The 17,326-nt window shown below is 38.7% G+C and overlaps 1 protein-coding gene across 2 annotated transcripts; it reads right to left on the reverse strand.

Moving 5' to 3' along the window:
- Window positions 1-407: 407 nt before the first annotated feature.
- LOC131998406 (uncharacterized) lies at window positions 408-11,812 on the reverse strand. Of its 2 annotated transcripts, XM_059370698.1 has the most exons (3): window positions 11,180-11,812; window positions 10,412-10,775; window positions 408-1,253 (listed from the first exon to the last, which is right to left on the reverse strand). In XM_059370698.1, the coding sequence occupies exons 2-3, from the start codon at window positions 10,437-10,439 to the stop codon at window positions 787-789; spliced, it is 495 nt and encodes a 164-aa protein (XP_059226681.1). In that variant the 5' UTR covers window positions 10,440-10,775; window positions 11,180-11,812; the 3' UTR covers window positions 408-786. The 2 variants fall into 2 exon arrangements, with proteins under 2 accessions (XP_059226681.1, XP_059226680.1); XM_059370697.1 differs by having other exon boundaries at window positions 10,412-11,812.
- Between the last annotated feature and the right edge of the window lie 5,514 nt (window positions 11,813-17,326).

Consider the following 17,326-nt stretch of genomic DNA (forward strand, 5'->3'; position numbering starts at 1 on the left):
CACTGTTTCAAATTCCAGCGAAATCGGGTAATAAATAAAGCTTTTATGGGCTTCATACCCTTTATCGGCAGATCGGTCTATATGGCAGCTATATCTAAATATAGTCCGATCTGAATCATATTTGGGTCCTATGTTGGGAGGCATAAAACTACTCACTGTCTCAAATTTCAGCGAAATCGTTTAAAAAATAATGCTTTTATGGACTTCAGACCCTTTATCGGCAGATCGGTCTATATAGCAGTGAATAGCTTTGGGGGGGGGGGATTCCAAATATATGATGTAAAGCGAAGGTCGTAGATGAGTGGACTGTATGTAGCAGCTTGTTATTCCTCAGAGTTGGGGAATAACAAGCAAAGAAATAGAATACCCACAGCAACACCGCAAAGGAGTAAAAAGCAAAACACAAGTTTGGTTTCAGTAAAACGTTATAATATGTAAGTTTATTTAAATAGGGTTAGTGGGTTAGGTAGATGTTACGCTAGGGAAAGAGATGAAAAGAGGAGTTAGAATCTTCAAACCTTACCGATCGAACGCTGATGACCAAGTGTTTGATGGTAAGTTTCTAAAAAGGGCATGTAGTCAGGAATGTTCTAATTCCATATCATTCCTTTAGTACAAACTGACATGCCTTTTAGCATTCTATTACAATCAGAGTTGGGAAGTACAATTTAACAATTTAATTCAATTATAATTCAATGGTACAATTAAATTCAAGTATTCAAAACAAAAAACAAAATATAAAATCAAATGTTAAGGACAGGATTGTCCATGCCGCCGGCCTTGCATCTACGCAACATCTTCGCAGATAACTGTTGCCACACATTTCAGCGCCTCAGCGAGCAGCTGTTTCTGCAGCAGCTCAGACGGCTTGATTTCTGGTCGTTGGCTTCTTGTCCTCAACTTCTTGCGTCTGGGGGTGGCTTCAGTCGTCGCTTTCTTCGTGTAGCGGTTGGCAACTTTGGGGCTTACATATGCTGGTGTGAGGGCGGTAGGAGGCACCGGAATTTGTGGGTGCAGCATCGTATGGTGCTGGTAGCCGCATTTTCGACAGGTGGCGGCTGAGTGGCAGTCCTCCACCTCGTGACTCCGGGCCAGGCAGTTCATACAATATTTGTGGTTACGGACGGTCACCCTCCTATCTGCCACCGTCATGCCGCAGAAGATTCGGCAGTAGCGGAGCGAGTGCCTCTCCAAACAGATGGCGCACTCATAAATCTTGTTGAGATTCATTTGCTTTGAGCCCATTTTTTTTTCTGGAAATGAAGAAGGTAAGTAAGGTTTTTACGGATTAGAAGAAGCCAATGAAATGAGGTGAAATGTGGGGTTAGATGAGGGTTAGATGTGGATTTAAGCGGTGATGTTAGTGTTATTTAAGGCGAGTATGAATGGGAGGAAGATTATGATAGTGATGAGTCTAATGGATCTTGGTCCAAGAGAGGTAAATAACAAAGTTTGACTATGGGACGAGTTATTGTACCAGACGATATCCGTATATCCGCGACTCGAGTATTGTCGTCGGATCCTGGATGAGTCCGGATTATTCTCCCTAAACGCCAGTCGTTAGGAGGTAGCAGGTCATCCATGACCACGACCAAATCGCCTATCTTCAAGTTCCGATCCGAACCCTTCCACTTATATCTCTTATGGAGTGCCTTAAGATAATCTTCCCTCCACCTTATAGCGAATTGGTGATGAAGGGCTTTGAGTTTTGTCCATCTGTTGACCAGGGACAACCTCTGTGAATCCTGCTCAGGAAATGCCATGATAGGGGACCCCTTAATAAAGTGGCCGGGTGTCAAAGCCGTCAAATCACTCGGATCAGCAGAAATCGCTGATATGGGTCTGGAGTTGAGAATTCCCTCAATACGGGCAAGAAGAGTAGCAAACTGCTCGAAAGTGAATCGGTGAGCCCCAGTAATTCTCTTAAAATGGTGCTTAAAGCTCTTCACTGCGGATTCCCACAATCCGCCCATATGCGGTGCGTAGGGAGGAATAAACTGCCATTCGAAGCCATGACTGGAGTACTTCTCGGCTATATCGTCTGCTGAAGTCTTCACGAAAGTCATGAATTCTCTTAGCATTTTTCGGCTGGCGCCGACGAAATTTCTACCATTATCGGAAACTACCCTCTGGGGTAGCCCCCGCCTTCCGACGAATCGTGTGAATGCAGCCTCAAATGCTGCAGAAGAGAGCTCGGAACATGGCTCTAAGTGTATTGCTTTCGTCGCGAAACAGACGAAAACGGAAGCATATCCCTTTACCATGGGGGAGCGGCGTAAAGTAGAGCTTTTAAGCTCGAAAGGCCCTGCAAAATCGACTCCAGTAATGTGAAAAGGAGGAGTCAGAGCGCATCTCGAAGGAGGTAGTGGAGCCATGATCTGAGCACATGGTCTATGCTTAAAAATGATGCACGTCCTGCATCTGTGTATGACGCCCTTTACCCTAGGCTTGAGTCTAGAAATATAAAACTCCGTTTGGACCATTCTGCACATAAGTGTGCAATCGGCATGAGCCAGGAAATGATGTAAATGGAGTAGGTACAAGTGGCATAATCGGGAATTTCCGGGTAAGATCACGGGATGTCTCTCATTATATGGAAGAGAAGAATCAGCCAGTCGTCCATCAACTCGCATGACCCCTTCGCGATCCAGAAATGGATTCAACACCTTTAGTGAACTTCTCTCGCTTATTGCCTCGGACTTGCCTAACAGGTCGTATTCATCATGATAAAATTTCCTTTGAGACAGTGAAATTAGGCGAATCTTAGCAAATTTCACTTCCTTATGCGAAAGATATAACGAAGTATTCTTCTCGGTAGAGCGATATCTACTAAGACAGTTGCCGTAGAATCGAAAAATATAAGAGACCACCCTTAGAGACCGAGTATAAGAAGAAAACCTCTGCAATATGTCGGATTCTTCATTCGTCTCGTGAAATGTCTGTACCTTCGAACGCCTTCCCAACTCCGGCGACTCCAAGGGATTGTTCCTTGGCCATGACGAACTTGGTTGAGTCAGCCAACATGGGCCATTGAACCATAGAGGGTTCATATTCAAATACTGAGGTGTACATCCCCTCGTGCCAAGATCGGCAGGATTATCATGCGTCGGGACGTGACGCCAAACACCATTAGGGACAAGATCGTGAATCTTTGAGGTTCGATTAGCAACATATGTCTCCCAAGACCAAGGCGGCTTTGAAAGCCAGCCGAGTACTATCGAAGAGTCCGTCCATAGAGTTATGCTGCTGATCTCGTAGTCGCATGTAGATAAAACATAATCGACCAACTTGGCAAGGAGGTATGCACCATTCAGCTCCAGCCGTGGGAGACAAACAGGCTTAAGAGGCGCAACCTTGCTTTTGGCGACCAGAAGATTAGAGAAAACCACAGACTTCTCGTTCTGACATCGCATATAAACGCAAGCGCAGTATGCAGCTTGTGAAGCGTCTGAAAATCCATGGATTTCTATGACGTCGTCAGGGACAAATCTAATCCATCTGGGTATAGAAAGGCTCTCCACGTGATATAGATCGGAGACAATTGCATCCCACGCAAGCTGAGAATCCCTGCCGAGAAAGTCGTCCCATTCAAGTCCTTCTAACCACAGTTGTTGCATAAGAATCTTGGCCCTAATAATAATAGGTGTGATCCAACCAGCGGGATCAAATAGCTGGGCAATTGCAGAGAGAATTTTGCGTTTCGTCATTTCATGACTTGACTCAACGGGTTTGACGGAATAACCAAAAGTGTCAGTTAAAGCGTTCCATTTGATTCCCAGCGTCTTAGCTGAACTTGACTCCTGGAAGCGTAAAAATTCAGAATCGTAAAGATCCTCAGGTGAGAGATGAGCCAGTAGCTGATTATCGTTGGCAATAAACTTCCTAAGGGGAAATCCTGCTTGTTTCAAAACCACAAGCAGGTCCTTCTGGGCTTGGACCGCTTCGTCCACAGAGAAGCCTCCGGACAATATATCGTCGACATAGGTTTCTCGTCTGAGAATACCTGCGACATGAGGATAATCGTGTTCTGAATCTGACGCCAGTTGTAACAGTGTACGTATAGCGAGAAACGGAGCGCAATTTACGCCAAAAGTGACGGTCCTAAGTTGATAGTCCTTAACCGGACCATTCGCTTCGGGTTTAAACAATATCCGCTGGTATGGTCTGTCGTGGGGATGAACAAGAATTTGTCTGTACATTTTCTGGATGTCTCCACAGAAAACGTATCGGTACTTCCTCCAATTGAGAAGCACAGAAGTCAAATCAGACTGCAATGTGGGTCCTACGTGAAGTACATCATTCAATGAGTAGCCAGACTTTGTCCTTCGAGAAGCGTTGAAAACAACTCGGACTTTCGTCGACTTGTGCTCAGGGCGTACAACGGCGTGATGGGGTAAATAAAAAGAGTTAAATTTACCCTCCATGGATATCTCACGAGAAGACGTTTCTTCCATGTGATTAAGAGTCAGATATTCGCCTAAAACAGCGTTGTATTGAGATTCTAATTCGGGTTCTTTCGAAAGATTTTGCTCCATACGATTATACTGAGCAAGAGCCAAGAATCTAGACGATCCTAAATACAAAGAGTATGAGAATTCGTCTTTGAACGGTAACCTCACCATATAACGACCGTCCGATATTCGAGTTGTAGTTTTCCTGTAGAATTCTTCACAGAACGCATCAGAATCTGAGACGAGAGGAGACGAGGGTATTTCTTCCTGTTCCCAAAACTTCCTGAGAAGATCGCTTATTGCGGGTTCTTCTGGTTTGAGAACGTTCACAGAGAAAGAGAATACAGTTTCAGCTCGCATTGGGCCACTGAGCACCCAACCGAATATAGTATTGTATGCTGAAGTGTCACCACAAATATTCTTCTTGATTCCTTCAATATTGATGAAACGTTCGGAATCATTGCCAAGAACTAAATCAATTTGGGCTGATTTATTAAAATGGGGATCCGCCAGATCGAGATCTTCTAAATCTGAAGGATGTGGTATTTTGAATGAGTAAGACGGTAAACGTCTGGTTAATTTTGGCAGCACAATTGCTGAAATAGTGAAACGTACATCGTGTTTTTCGGATACCACCACTAATTGACATTCTTTGTCAGAGATCTGAGTTTGTTCTCCAATACCGAAAATTTCGAATTGGGCTTTAGTAGTGGGAATTTGTAATATATTCTGAATTCGTTTTGAGATAAATGTTCGTTGAGAACCCGGGTCTATTAGGGCTCTAACAGTGAATAATTCTCCCTGATGTTCAATTTGGACTAAAGCTGTCCTTAGAAGAATCATATCGTTGTTTGAGGCAAAATTTGCTTGAACACCGGAAGGACGATTTTGTCTTGATGTAGAAGGAATATCGTCTTGTGACTGATAATTTGGTTCTGCGTCACTTGACTTCGTCTCGGAAGTTTGTGGTTGAGAGACATTATTGTTGTTATCAGTGGTTTTCCTAAGATGGAGAAGACTGTGATGTGCTTTGTGACAAATAATGCATGTATTTTTGCTTTTACAACTTGCTTTTAGATGGTTTGAAGCCAAACAATTATTGCAAATTTTATTCTTGTAGACAAAGTCTATACGCTGTTGTGCTGTAAATTTGCGAAAATCTGGGCAAGTCCTAATTGAATGTTTGGAAACACAAACAGGACATGACGAATTTAGTTTCTCTTGGGAGTGATACGTTTGAATTTTGGCAGATGAGTTATTTGGTGACTGAGTCTTGGCAGAATTTTGAGACGGGATGTTATTCTGTTGTTTCGTAGACTTAATGCTGGTGATGCGTTCTACAACCTCGAATCTGTTTATGAGGAACTCGTCAAGTTGGTTCCATGTCGGTAAATCTCGGTGGGATTTCAAAGATTGTTCCCAAAGAGAAAGAGTTTCATCTGGTAATTTCGTCGATACCAGATACCAAAATCGGATCCCAACTTTCGACGTCAACGTCAAGTGTCTTGAGAGTACACAGACAATCATTTACTGCCGATTGGATTCTCTGAATGGAATCACTATTCTCTACTGTTGCTGTAGGAATATTAAAAAGCATCTTCAGTTGATTGTCAACAAGCACACGCTTGTTTTCGTAGCGGGATTTCAGAGCACTCCATGCTATGTCGAAATTCTCGTCACATAAGGTGTACCTTTTGACGATTGCACCAGCGGCACCTCTGGTTTTATTCCGCAAATGGTAAAGTTTCTGAGCTTTCGTTAACTTGGGGTGGTTAACATAGACTGCCGTGAACATATCACGGAATGACGGCCATTCCTCGTAGCCTCCTTTGAAAATCTCAGTGTCACAAGGCGGTACCTTAATGCAGCTGTTTGAGACTTCCAGAGACGTGTTTTGAGGAATATATTGCTGTTGTGGTATATAACTGGGGATAAGACTGTGTCTCGTAGACTGTCTAGTATTCCCGCTAGCTATTCTGAGAATATCCAGAATTTGAGATCTGGCTGTGTAATACGCCTCAGAACTGGCGTTGAAATTTATCTTCGCATTTTCCCTGAAGTCCCTGGTGTTCGAAGACCTTGGAGACAGCATAACACCTTCATAAGTTGCCTGTAGCCTTTGCCAACGGCTCTCCAAGTCCTCTAGTTTCACCTCCAAAACCGAGTCGGTTTGGTCAGAAATGTCACTTTGTTCAAATTGTGTACAAAATGAGATCAAGTGATCACAATCGAACAAAAATTTATCGTTGTTGAGGGAAGTCTCCATAGATGCACCACCTGTAATTCCGGTGGAATTACTGTGGTCAGTAGACCCCGATGTCGGATTGGTATCCATACATCCAGTGTCCCCTGTGCCGGTCTTAGCACCTTTAGTCGTCAGACTCATCTCGAAAAAAGGGGAGAACAGAACTGTACGACAATGACAAATATGATATGGATGGAGTCAGCTAGAAGAAGAATCGATATCTCGTAGGTTCACCAAAAAAAGATCTTCGCGCGAATCTGTATGGCTTTTGAACCCCAAGCGTGATGTGATCCGTTGAATGAGAAACTGTTATTTTAATTGTAAGTGCAATCAAAATGTAGAGCGATCAGGAAATGTAAGCTGCAGAGCGGGAATGCTACGAATTGCCAAAAAAATACAACTTACAAATGCCAACAATCAATGTAAAAATAGTCTCACTCAAAGCAGAATGCAAAGTCGAAGAATGTGGGCCGATCGGGGTGATGCAATGGATTGCGAAAATTCTGTGAGGTACAGAATTACCAGGAGCAAATGGAAGAACAGATCCCTTCTTCTATGCAAAGGTTTGATCCTGAAAATTGTAAGTGACTAGCGGGAATGCAACGAATTGCCAAATATGTACCTTACAATTTCAAAACCACAAGAGTTGTCGAGATTTGAAAACGTTAGGCCTTCGTAGAATCTCTCCATCAAAAGTGGAAGAATCGAAATCCCAGTCACTGAGAATTCCTGAGATAAAAAATTCATAAAAGGCAGCCAAACCCTCCGCTGCAAGAACTCTCGTGGAAATCCAATAAAGGGCTATAAACTCCTATCGAGCAAGAATTCTTGGGAAAGGTACGATAAAAAGTAGTGAAATTCTGCTGGAGTAAGAATTATCGTAGTAAAATGCAGTGAAATAGCAGAATTTCGTTCGAGTAAGAATTTCTCTGAAAAAGTCCCAATAAACGACAAAAAAAAAAAAATTCTTATTGAGTACGAATTTTTGTAGAAATCCAGTCAAACGAAGAGAAATTTCCTCGAAAAATCATGTGACTTCCGATTGGGAATGAAGCTTCCAATAGAGCAAGAGATCGACGGGAAAAGAAATCGACGCGAATATCCAAATCGAATCGAAAAACGTCAAAGGGTCCCAAGTCGAAATATTCTTGTCTGCAGATAAATTAGAGATTCCCAAAAAAATGTATTTCCATTTGATAGCAAATTGTATCAAATGCGGACCAATGTTTTGTGTTAGTTCAGAAATGTGTGTTGTTAGTTTTAAAATGATGAAAATAAAGATGTGTTTTATGGTGTTTGTTATTTTATGAAGTTGTAATTTTCATTTATAATAGTTTTATTTTATTTATTTGTTTGATGATGGGAACAATTGTGCTTACGTTTCACAATTTTCCTTATAACGCTAAAATATTTAAATTTATTTTTCGTAGAATGGAATCGTTGTGTTGCTTCTTCACAATATTCCAACAGCTCGCTTTCGTTGAATAAATTTTGTTTATTGTCGTAGAACGGAAGAATTGTGTTTTAATTTCCACAATTTTCCAATAAAAAACGCTTTATATTAAAACATATTTCAATCTCTAATCATCAAAACACTTGTTTGTGAAAAGAGGGGTTCCGTTGGGCTCGTTGTAAAGATACACTGTTGACAATATGTTGGCTTTTTTTCCCTTAACTTTTATTTTTCTCAAATGAATTGTTTTGGTCTTAATATGTTGGCCTGGTGCTGTACCATATGATTTCTAAATTCTTTCTTCATGTAAATATATTTGACTATGAAAGGGCATTGACCTTATGCAGTTTGCTGTTTCTCTATTCGCAAATGATCACCGCTGTTGCCTACGACCGTCGCTGCTCATGCGAGTGGGGGAATGATATGCTGTTACGATGACTGCGTGTACAAATGGATGTATATACACACGTACCTATGTTGACGAATTTGCTTTGACTATTTTTTCCCTTTCGTTGGGCGACTCCTGCATATATACGTACATATGTTGATGAAGTAGGTTTGGATATTTTCGTTTTGTTAGGGACACCGGTACACGTGAAAAATAATACGAGTCGAGTTTAATGATTATATTATCGAACACAAAAATTTTTTATTTTACATTAAAATTTAATAAGAGCTGTTGGAGTTATTGAGAAATAATAGCTTTTCTATAATTTCGGCGAAACTATGAAAATGTTAATTCCGACAAAAAAATCAATTTTAATTGATTAGGGATTTTATGCAACAGTTGACAATTTTAATTGTTTTTTGTTAAGACCGATGAAAATATATTTTATGTTGACAAAGTCTAAATGTTCGGCATAAACTTTCACTGTTCGAGCATTATTCTCAAGAAAAGTTGTTGTAAAATTTTAATTTTTTTTATCTTTCCGGAAAAAATTATATTGAAATCAATAAAAGCGATGCGAAAAGCCAGCACAATATTAAAAACAAACCAAATAATTTTGTATCAAGAGACGGGGTTTCAATTCATTTGAGAAAATTATCAATGCTTTTCTTTCTTATTCATGGGCATATGATTTGCATATCATGTCTAGGTGTGTTTTACTGTAGATGCAAACATCAATAGTTGATTCTCTGTGTAGCCACAACGTTGTTATTTAAAATTTCGAACGATATAACGATTTATATATTTGATTCTAACTCTTTGTCTGTTCAATTTCGATATTTACTTGTTGTTAACGATGAATAAATGTATGTGGTTTTGTATGTTTGTGATGGAGCTGTTAAAACAAATCAACATAAAAATTTTCCAATATTATACGTTGTACTTTTCCTTTAAAAAAAATTACCAACAATTTTTTCCAGTGTACTGTGATCATACGTATGTTCATAGGCTGTATTTCCAGCCTCGCTTATTGCTATTGCCGTGTGTTCTTTGTCTCTGCCAGTGGATAAGGCTGCGAGCTTTGACTGAGTGTCGATGAGTATTTATGTATACACACACGCGTGTATAACCATATATGCTTCTACTTCGTTTTGTTTTCTTTTCGTTGCTTCTAGGGCCAGGCAGTGGCCGTCGATGAACATTCAAGTATACACACACACGTGTATATTTACATACAAGAACTCTGCTTTATTTTTTTTTTTTCGTTGCTGTTAGCGGCCAGACATTGGCTTTCGTTGTACACCGATCACTTTATGTATGTACGTTCGTTTGTATATTCAAATAGGCATACATTGCTTTGGCCCTTTTTCATCACAATTGATGTTGGTTGGAATTGATTTTCTTTTTCTTATTAGGTGATCATGTACACTCGAAAAAAAATGCTTTTTGATACAATGCAATTTGATGGGTAGCTTAGTTAATTGCAAAATTTAAGCGATATGTTTATGGGAAATGATTTTAAATTGTAGTGTATGTTGTTGTATTGATTTGTTTTAATATTTTAGTGGAAATATAATTTTATGGGAAAATAATGATAATGTTTGTGTGCAATATGATAAATGAGTAAAGTGCAATAAACTGAAGATGATTAAGGGGCAGTGCAATTTTAATGATGATAGTGCAATAATTCAGGAAAATTTTTGTAAATTACGATTTTAAATAATTTTTTTTTTTTTTTTTTTTTTTTTTTTTTTTTTATTTTAACAAATGATGACAAAAGGAAAATGGGGGATGATTTATGATGAGGATGAAATGAATATGATGAGATGAATTTGAGGAAAAAAATTTTTTTCTTTTTTTTTTTTTTTAAATACCTTTTTGTTGTATTATATTAGCCTCCATGCACAACGAAAAAAAAAATTTTATTTTCTCCTTTTTTTTTTTTGAATTTCTTTTAAACAAAAACGGTTCTTTTTTTTACATGGGCTTTTCTTCTTCTATCTATTTGGATTACAGACTGGGTTTCTTCTTCTTTATTGCCTTTCCTGTACATAAGTGCACCTTATGTATTTGTATCTATATGTATATAAGACGATTCTTTCGGATTTTTGGGCACGTGTTCGACCGTTATTTTCACCGTTTTTTTTTTACCGTTATAGCAAAAATTATGGATTTTTCAAACACCCTTTCAACCGAAAAAATTTTGCACTTTGCACTTTGCACTTTTTCTTGAATTTTCTGCAGATTTTTTTGTTGAGTGTATAATTTTATTGGCACACAAACGAACATTTGCAAACAAACGAATTTTGATTGGTTTTTGGCAGTTATTATGTCAATTTTTTTTTGGCTTTTTAGGCTTTTAATTTGACCATTTTCAACTTTCAAACTAACGAAAATTAACAATTTTTAATGTCGAAACGACGAAAACAACAACTTTGCATTACAAACTGACTTTTTTTTTTTTTTTTCTTTGTTATCTTTTATCACATTTTATCACAGATTTTTCAAATTTATGGAATTTTTGAAATTTTGAGCACTTTTTATGATAATTAGTTCGATTTTCCTGTTTTCTGTACGATTTTTTTCGCGGTTGTTTGCAAATGTTTTTTCTTCAAGAGAACAAAAAATGGTTTTGCACTTACCGGTGCTTCACACAACTAACATGGGAACTTTGGGATTTTGGTTTGGTTTTACCTTCTGTTGTGTGTGTGAGTTTTTCTTGCAGTTTCCAGTGAACGGCTGCGGAGGACCATGAATAGCTTTGGGGGGGGGGGGATTCCAAATATATGATGTAAAGCGAAGGTCGTAGATGAGTGGACTGTATGTAGCAGCTTGTTATTCCTCAGAGTTGGGGAATAACAAGCAAAGAAATAGAATACCCACAGCAACACCGCAAAGGAGTAAAAAGCAAAACACAAGTTTGGTTTCAGTAAAACGTTATAATATGTAAGTTTATTTAAATAGGGTTAGTGGGTTAGGTAGATGTTACGCTAGGGAAAGAGATGAAAAGAGGAGTTAGAATCTTCAAACCTTACCGATCGAACGCTGATGACCAAGTGTTTGATGGTAAGTTTCTAAAAAGGGCATGTAGTCAGGAATGTTCTAATTCCATATCATTCCTTTAGTACAAACTGACATGCCTTTTAGCATTCTATTACAATCAGAGTTGGGAAGTACAATTTAACAATTTAATTCAATTATAATTCAATGGTACAATTAAATTCAAGTATTCAAAACAAAAAACAAAATATAAAATCAAATGTTAAGGACAGGATTGTCCAAGCAGCTATATATAAATATAGTCCGATATGGACTATATTTGAGTCAGATGTTGGGAAGTTGGATACTACTGACAGTTTCAAATTTCAACGAAAACGGATGGAAAATGAAGCATTTATGGGCATTAGACCCTTTATCGGAAAATCGGTCTATATAGCAGCTATTACCAAATATGGTCCGATTTGGCCGGTTCAAGAACTAAACCAGCATGCATCAAAAGACGTATCTGGGCCAAATCTTAATTTTTGAAGGCTGTAGAGTGTTTACAACAGACGGACGGACCGACGGATAGACGGACAGACACACGGAGATCATAAAATCGTCTTACGACGATCCGAAATATATATACTTTGAAGGGTCGGAAATTGATATTTCCATGTGTTGCAAACGCAATGACTAAATAAATATACTCCCTTTCCTACGGAGGTGGGTATAAAAACAAAGTGAAGAAGTATGGATCTGAACGAAACCCGTAGCCCTGAATATCTTGATTGTCACCTTCAATATACTTGACATCATGGGGCTCAAACAAAATCGTGCTCTTGCACGATGCTGACAATATTTCGGTCCGCCCCCTTAATTCCCATCAAACCGGCCATTTTTGCCTACTATGGCTATAAAGAAAAGGTATTTCATAGAAACATCAAATTTTATATCCAATTTTGACACCAAGTCTTTGGGGTGAGACTACTCACCCCATAAACTCCCCCGGAACCAATGGCAATTGGGGCTCAAATAAAAGAAATTTGAGAGTAGAGCACAACGCTGAAATTTTTTCAGGGCTAAGTGTGTCGGTGGCCACCCCACCCTACATACCCCTCAAACTGGACATTTTTGTGGATTATGGCAAAATTTGGGCCTAGAATTTGATATATATTTCATGGTCCAGTGTTTCATAGACTTCTCACCTTATAAACTCCCCGCAAAACCATACATATATACCGACTATAGCAATATGTAGCTCCATTGTGGTTTTTGGGAGTGGAGCATGGATCTGATATCCACTTTCGTGACAAAAGGTTTGACAACTCCAATTCACCGCCAAAACCAAGAGAATGAAGTAGATCTAAACCGAAACTTTAACGGGCGGACCCTCCCCTTATCCTATTTTCAACCGGTAAGGAAAGGCAAAAGTCGGGCGGTGCCTTATAATACCCTACACCTACCCTTAAAATACACAATTTTGATGGACCTCGGCAATGTATTCAGATAAGTTATTAAAATTACTGTATAAAATTTCGAGCAAAGCAAATATGTTCGAAATGTAATAACTACGGTTGACAAATGGCGGGAGATGGGAGCTATATCTAAATCTGAACCGATTTCGTTCAAACTCAAAGCGTTGTACAAAAATTTTGGGAAGATTGGTCTATAAATGAGCTTGCAGTGGGTCTAGGAGTGAAAATCGGGCGATATACATATATGACAGCTATATCCAAATCTGAACCGATTTCTATGAAATTCACCAGTAATATCGAGAGCTATAAGAAAATCCTTTCTACCAAATTTCAAGACAATCGGTTATTAACTGACCATTTTATTGCATTATTACTGCAAATCGGACGAACATATATATGGAAGCTATACCCAAATCTAAACCGATTTTTTTCAATTTCAATAGGCTTCGTCTCTAGGCCGAAAAACATGCCCATACCAAATTTTAAGATGATCGGATGAAAATTGCGACCTGTAGTTTGTACACAAATTAATATGGACAGACAGACGAACGGACAGACAGACAGACGGACATAGCTAACTCGAATCAGAAGGTGATTCTGAGTCGATCGGTATACTTATGAATGGGTCTATCTCTCTTCCTTTTTGGGTGTTACAAACTAATTCACTAAGTTTTAATACCCTGTACCACAGCAGTGGGGTATATATACAGTATATATATTCTTGATCAGCGTAAAAATCTAAGACGATCTAGACATGTCCGCCCGTCTGTCTGTTGAAATCACGCTACAGTCTTTAAATATATAGCGATATTAAGCTGAAACTTTGCACAGATTCTTTTTTTGGTCCATAAGCAGGATTAGTTCGAAGATGGGCTAAATCGGACTATATCTTGATATAGCCCCCATATAGACCGATCCGCCGATTTAGGGTCTTAGGCCCATAAAAGCTACATTTATTATCCGATTTCACTGAAAATTGGGACAGTCGTAGGCCTTTCAATACCTTTCTCCAATTTGGTCCTGAACGGTACAGATTTGGATATAGCTGCCATATACACCGATCTCTCGATTTTAGGTTTTGGATCCATAAAATTTTGCATTTATTGTCCGATTTCGCCGAAATTTGGGACAGTGAGTTGTGTTAAGCCCCTCGACATCCATCGTCAATTTTGCCCTGATCGGTCGAGATTTGTATATAGCTGCCATATAGACCGATCCTCCGATTTAGGGTCTTAGGCCCATAAAAACCACATTTTTTATCCGATTTTGCTGAAATTTGGGACAATGAGTTGTGTTAGACTTTCCGACATCCTTCTTTAATTTGGCCCAGATCGGTGCAGATTTGGTTATAGCTGCCATATGAGCCGATCCTCCGATTTAGGTTCCTGGGGCCATAAAAGCTACATTTATTATCCGATTTTGCTAAAATTTGGGACATTGAGTTATGTTAAGTTCCTTGACATATTTCTGCATTATAGCACAGATCGGTTCAGATTTGGATATAGCTGCCATATAGACCGATCCTCCGATTTTGGGTCTTAGGCCCATAAAACCCACATTTATTATCCGATTTTGCTGAAATTTGGGACAGTGAGTTGTCTTAGGCCCTTCAATACCTTTCTTCAATTTGGTCCTGAACGGTACAGATTTGGATATAGCTGCCATATAGACCGATCTCTCGATTTAAAGTTTTGGATCCATAAAATTTTGCATTTATTGTCCGATTTCGCCGAAATTTGGGACAGTGAGTTTTGTTAGGCTCTCCGACATTTTTTTACAATTTGGCCCAAATCGGTCCAGATTTGGATATAGCTGCCATGTAGACCGATATCTCGATTTAAAGTCTTAGCCCCATAAAATGCTCATTTATAATCCAATTTCACTGAAATTTGTGGGGCTTTTCGACATGCGTGTCGTATATGGTTCAGATCGGTTTATTTTTAGACAAAGCTTCTAAAAAGACCAATATTTTGTTATACACAATTGAGCAATGACTTGTACTTATTAGTATTTGGTCCAAATCGGAACATATTTCGATATAACTGCTATGGGACGTAAGGTATGCAATTTGGGCCTTACTTGGACAAAATTTCATACGATTGGAATAAAAATTTGTTGCTTTAGTTCATAGAGGAAGATGAAATAAACCAAATCCTTTTGCACTCTTACAAAGCAAATCGACATACATATATGAGAACTATTTGAAGGATAAGATCTCAAAAGGCATACCTTTTTTTTAGATATATGAATCGAATAATCGATCAACTGACAACCTCCTTTGGTCTTGTTCAATTAATCGTTGAACATGAATTTTCCAATAAATGATTAATCAAATAATCCAAAAATACATCCAATGGTTGCACAATTTCATATGCACCAGCTGCAATATTCGTTTTCATTTGAAACAATGCCTCCCTCGGCCATTTGCATTTTATTATATTGCAAAAATTGGGAAAAAAAATTTGTTTTTTTTTTCCATCTGCTACCCATATTGTGGCAAGCACGCGCCCATAATTTCTTCTTAATCTGTCACACATTTATTCTTCTGCATGATTTGGCACACAATTGAGTTTAACTGTGAGATTATTGGTAACACAAGTTTATTTTTTATCATGTTCCATAAAAGGCGAATGATATCTCACTTCACTGTTGGCAAGAATTAAATTTAATTCAGTTGAATGTCTACATGACATTGCACCTACAACAATACTCAAAATGATGGCACATGTCTGCATTCATTCATACAAAAATGTGAGAAAAATAAAAATTTCACTGAGTGTAGTATTTAGCAGAAGATATGATTGGCAATTGTGATAGAAATAACTCTAGAAATATAATGACTGGTTTTTTAAGAGTTATAGAAAAGTTTTTCAAAAAAAAACAAAAATGTAAAAAGGCGTTAAGTTCGGCCGGGCTGAACTTTTGGATACCCACTACCTCGAGTATATATGTAAACCACCTTTCGTAAAAATTCGGTGAATAATGTAAAACCCTATGCCCCTTGGCAGTTATATCGAAATATGTTCCGATTTCGACCAAATACTAAAGGGTGATTTTTTTGAGGTTAGGATTTTCATGCATTAGTATTTGACAGATCACGTGGGATTTCAGACATGGTGTCAAAGAGAAAGATGCTCAGTATGCTTTGACATTTCATCATGAATAGACTTACTAACGAGCAACGCTTGCAAATCATTGAATTTTATTACCAAAATCAGTGTTCGGTTCGAAATATGTTCATTCACCGTAACGTTGCGTCAACAGCATCTTTGAAAAAATACGGTCCAATGATTCCACCAGCGTACAAACCACACCAAACAGTGCATTTTTCGGGATGCATGGGCAGTTCTTGAACGGCTTCTGGTTGCTCTTCACTCCAAATGCGGCAATTTTGCTTATTTACGTAGCCATTCAACCAGAAATGAGCCTCATCGCTGAACAAAATTTGTCAAAATTTGAACACATTTCGAACCGAACACTGATTTTGGTAATAAAATTTAATGATTTGCAAGCGTTGCTCGTTAGTAAGTCTATTCATGATGAAATGTCAAAGCATACTGAGCATCTTTCTCTTGACACCATGTCTGAAATCCCACGTGATCTGTCAAATACTAATGCATGAAAATCCTAACCTCAAAAAATCACCCTTTACTAAGTACAAGTCATTGCTCAATTGTGTATAACAAAAGATTGATCATTTTAGTAGCTTTATCTAAAAATAGACCAATCTGAACCATATACGACACAGATATCGAAAAGCCTAACATAAGTCACTGTGTCAAATTTCACTCAAATCGGATTATAAATGCGCCTTTTATGGGACAAAGACTTAAAATCGAGATATCGGTCTATATGGTAGCTATATCCAAATCTGGACCGATTGGGCCAAGTAGCAGATAAATGTCGAAGATCCTAATACAACTCACGGTCCCAAATTTCAGCGACATCGAACAATAAATGCCCTTTTATGGCCACAAAACTTTAAATCGAGAGATCCATCTATATCCAAATCTGGACTGAGGGGCCCAACACAACCCACTGTCCCAAATTTCAGCGACATCGAACAATAAATGCGCCACTTATGGCCTAAAAACCTTAAATCGGCGGATCGGTCTATATAGCAGCTATATCCCAATCTGCACCGACCTGCGACATATTCCAGGAAGATGACAAGAGCCTAACATTACCTGTCCTAAATTTTAGCGACATCTGACTATAAATGCGCCTTTTATGGCCCCAAAACATAAAATCAAGAGATCGATCTATATGGCAGCTATATCCAAATCTGGACCAATCTGAGTCAAATTCAAGAAGAATGTCGAAGGGCCTAAC

The sequence above is a fragment of the Stomoxys calcitrans genome, unplaced genomic scaffold, assembly GCF_963082655.1.
Source record: "Stomoxys calcitrans unplaced genomic scaffold, idStoCalc2.1 SCAFFOLD_93, whole genome shotgun sequence".
NCBI lineage: Eukaryota > Metazoa > Arthropoda > Insecta > Diptera > Muscidae > Stomoxys > Stomoxys calcitrans.

Bases quoted from the DNA above. Each gene is read 5' to 3' on its own strand.
- LOC131998406 (XM_059370698.1), bottom strand. From the start codon at position 10,439: ATGGAGGCTAATATAATACAACAAAAAG. The intron at 1,254-10,411 runs GTATTTAAAAAA...CTTCATTTCCAG, and splicing joins TAATATAATACAACAAAAAG to AAAAAAAAATGGGCTCAAAG.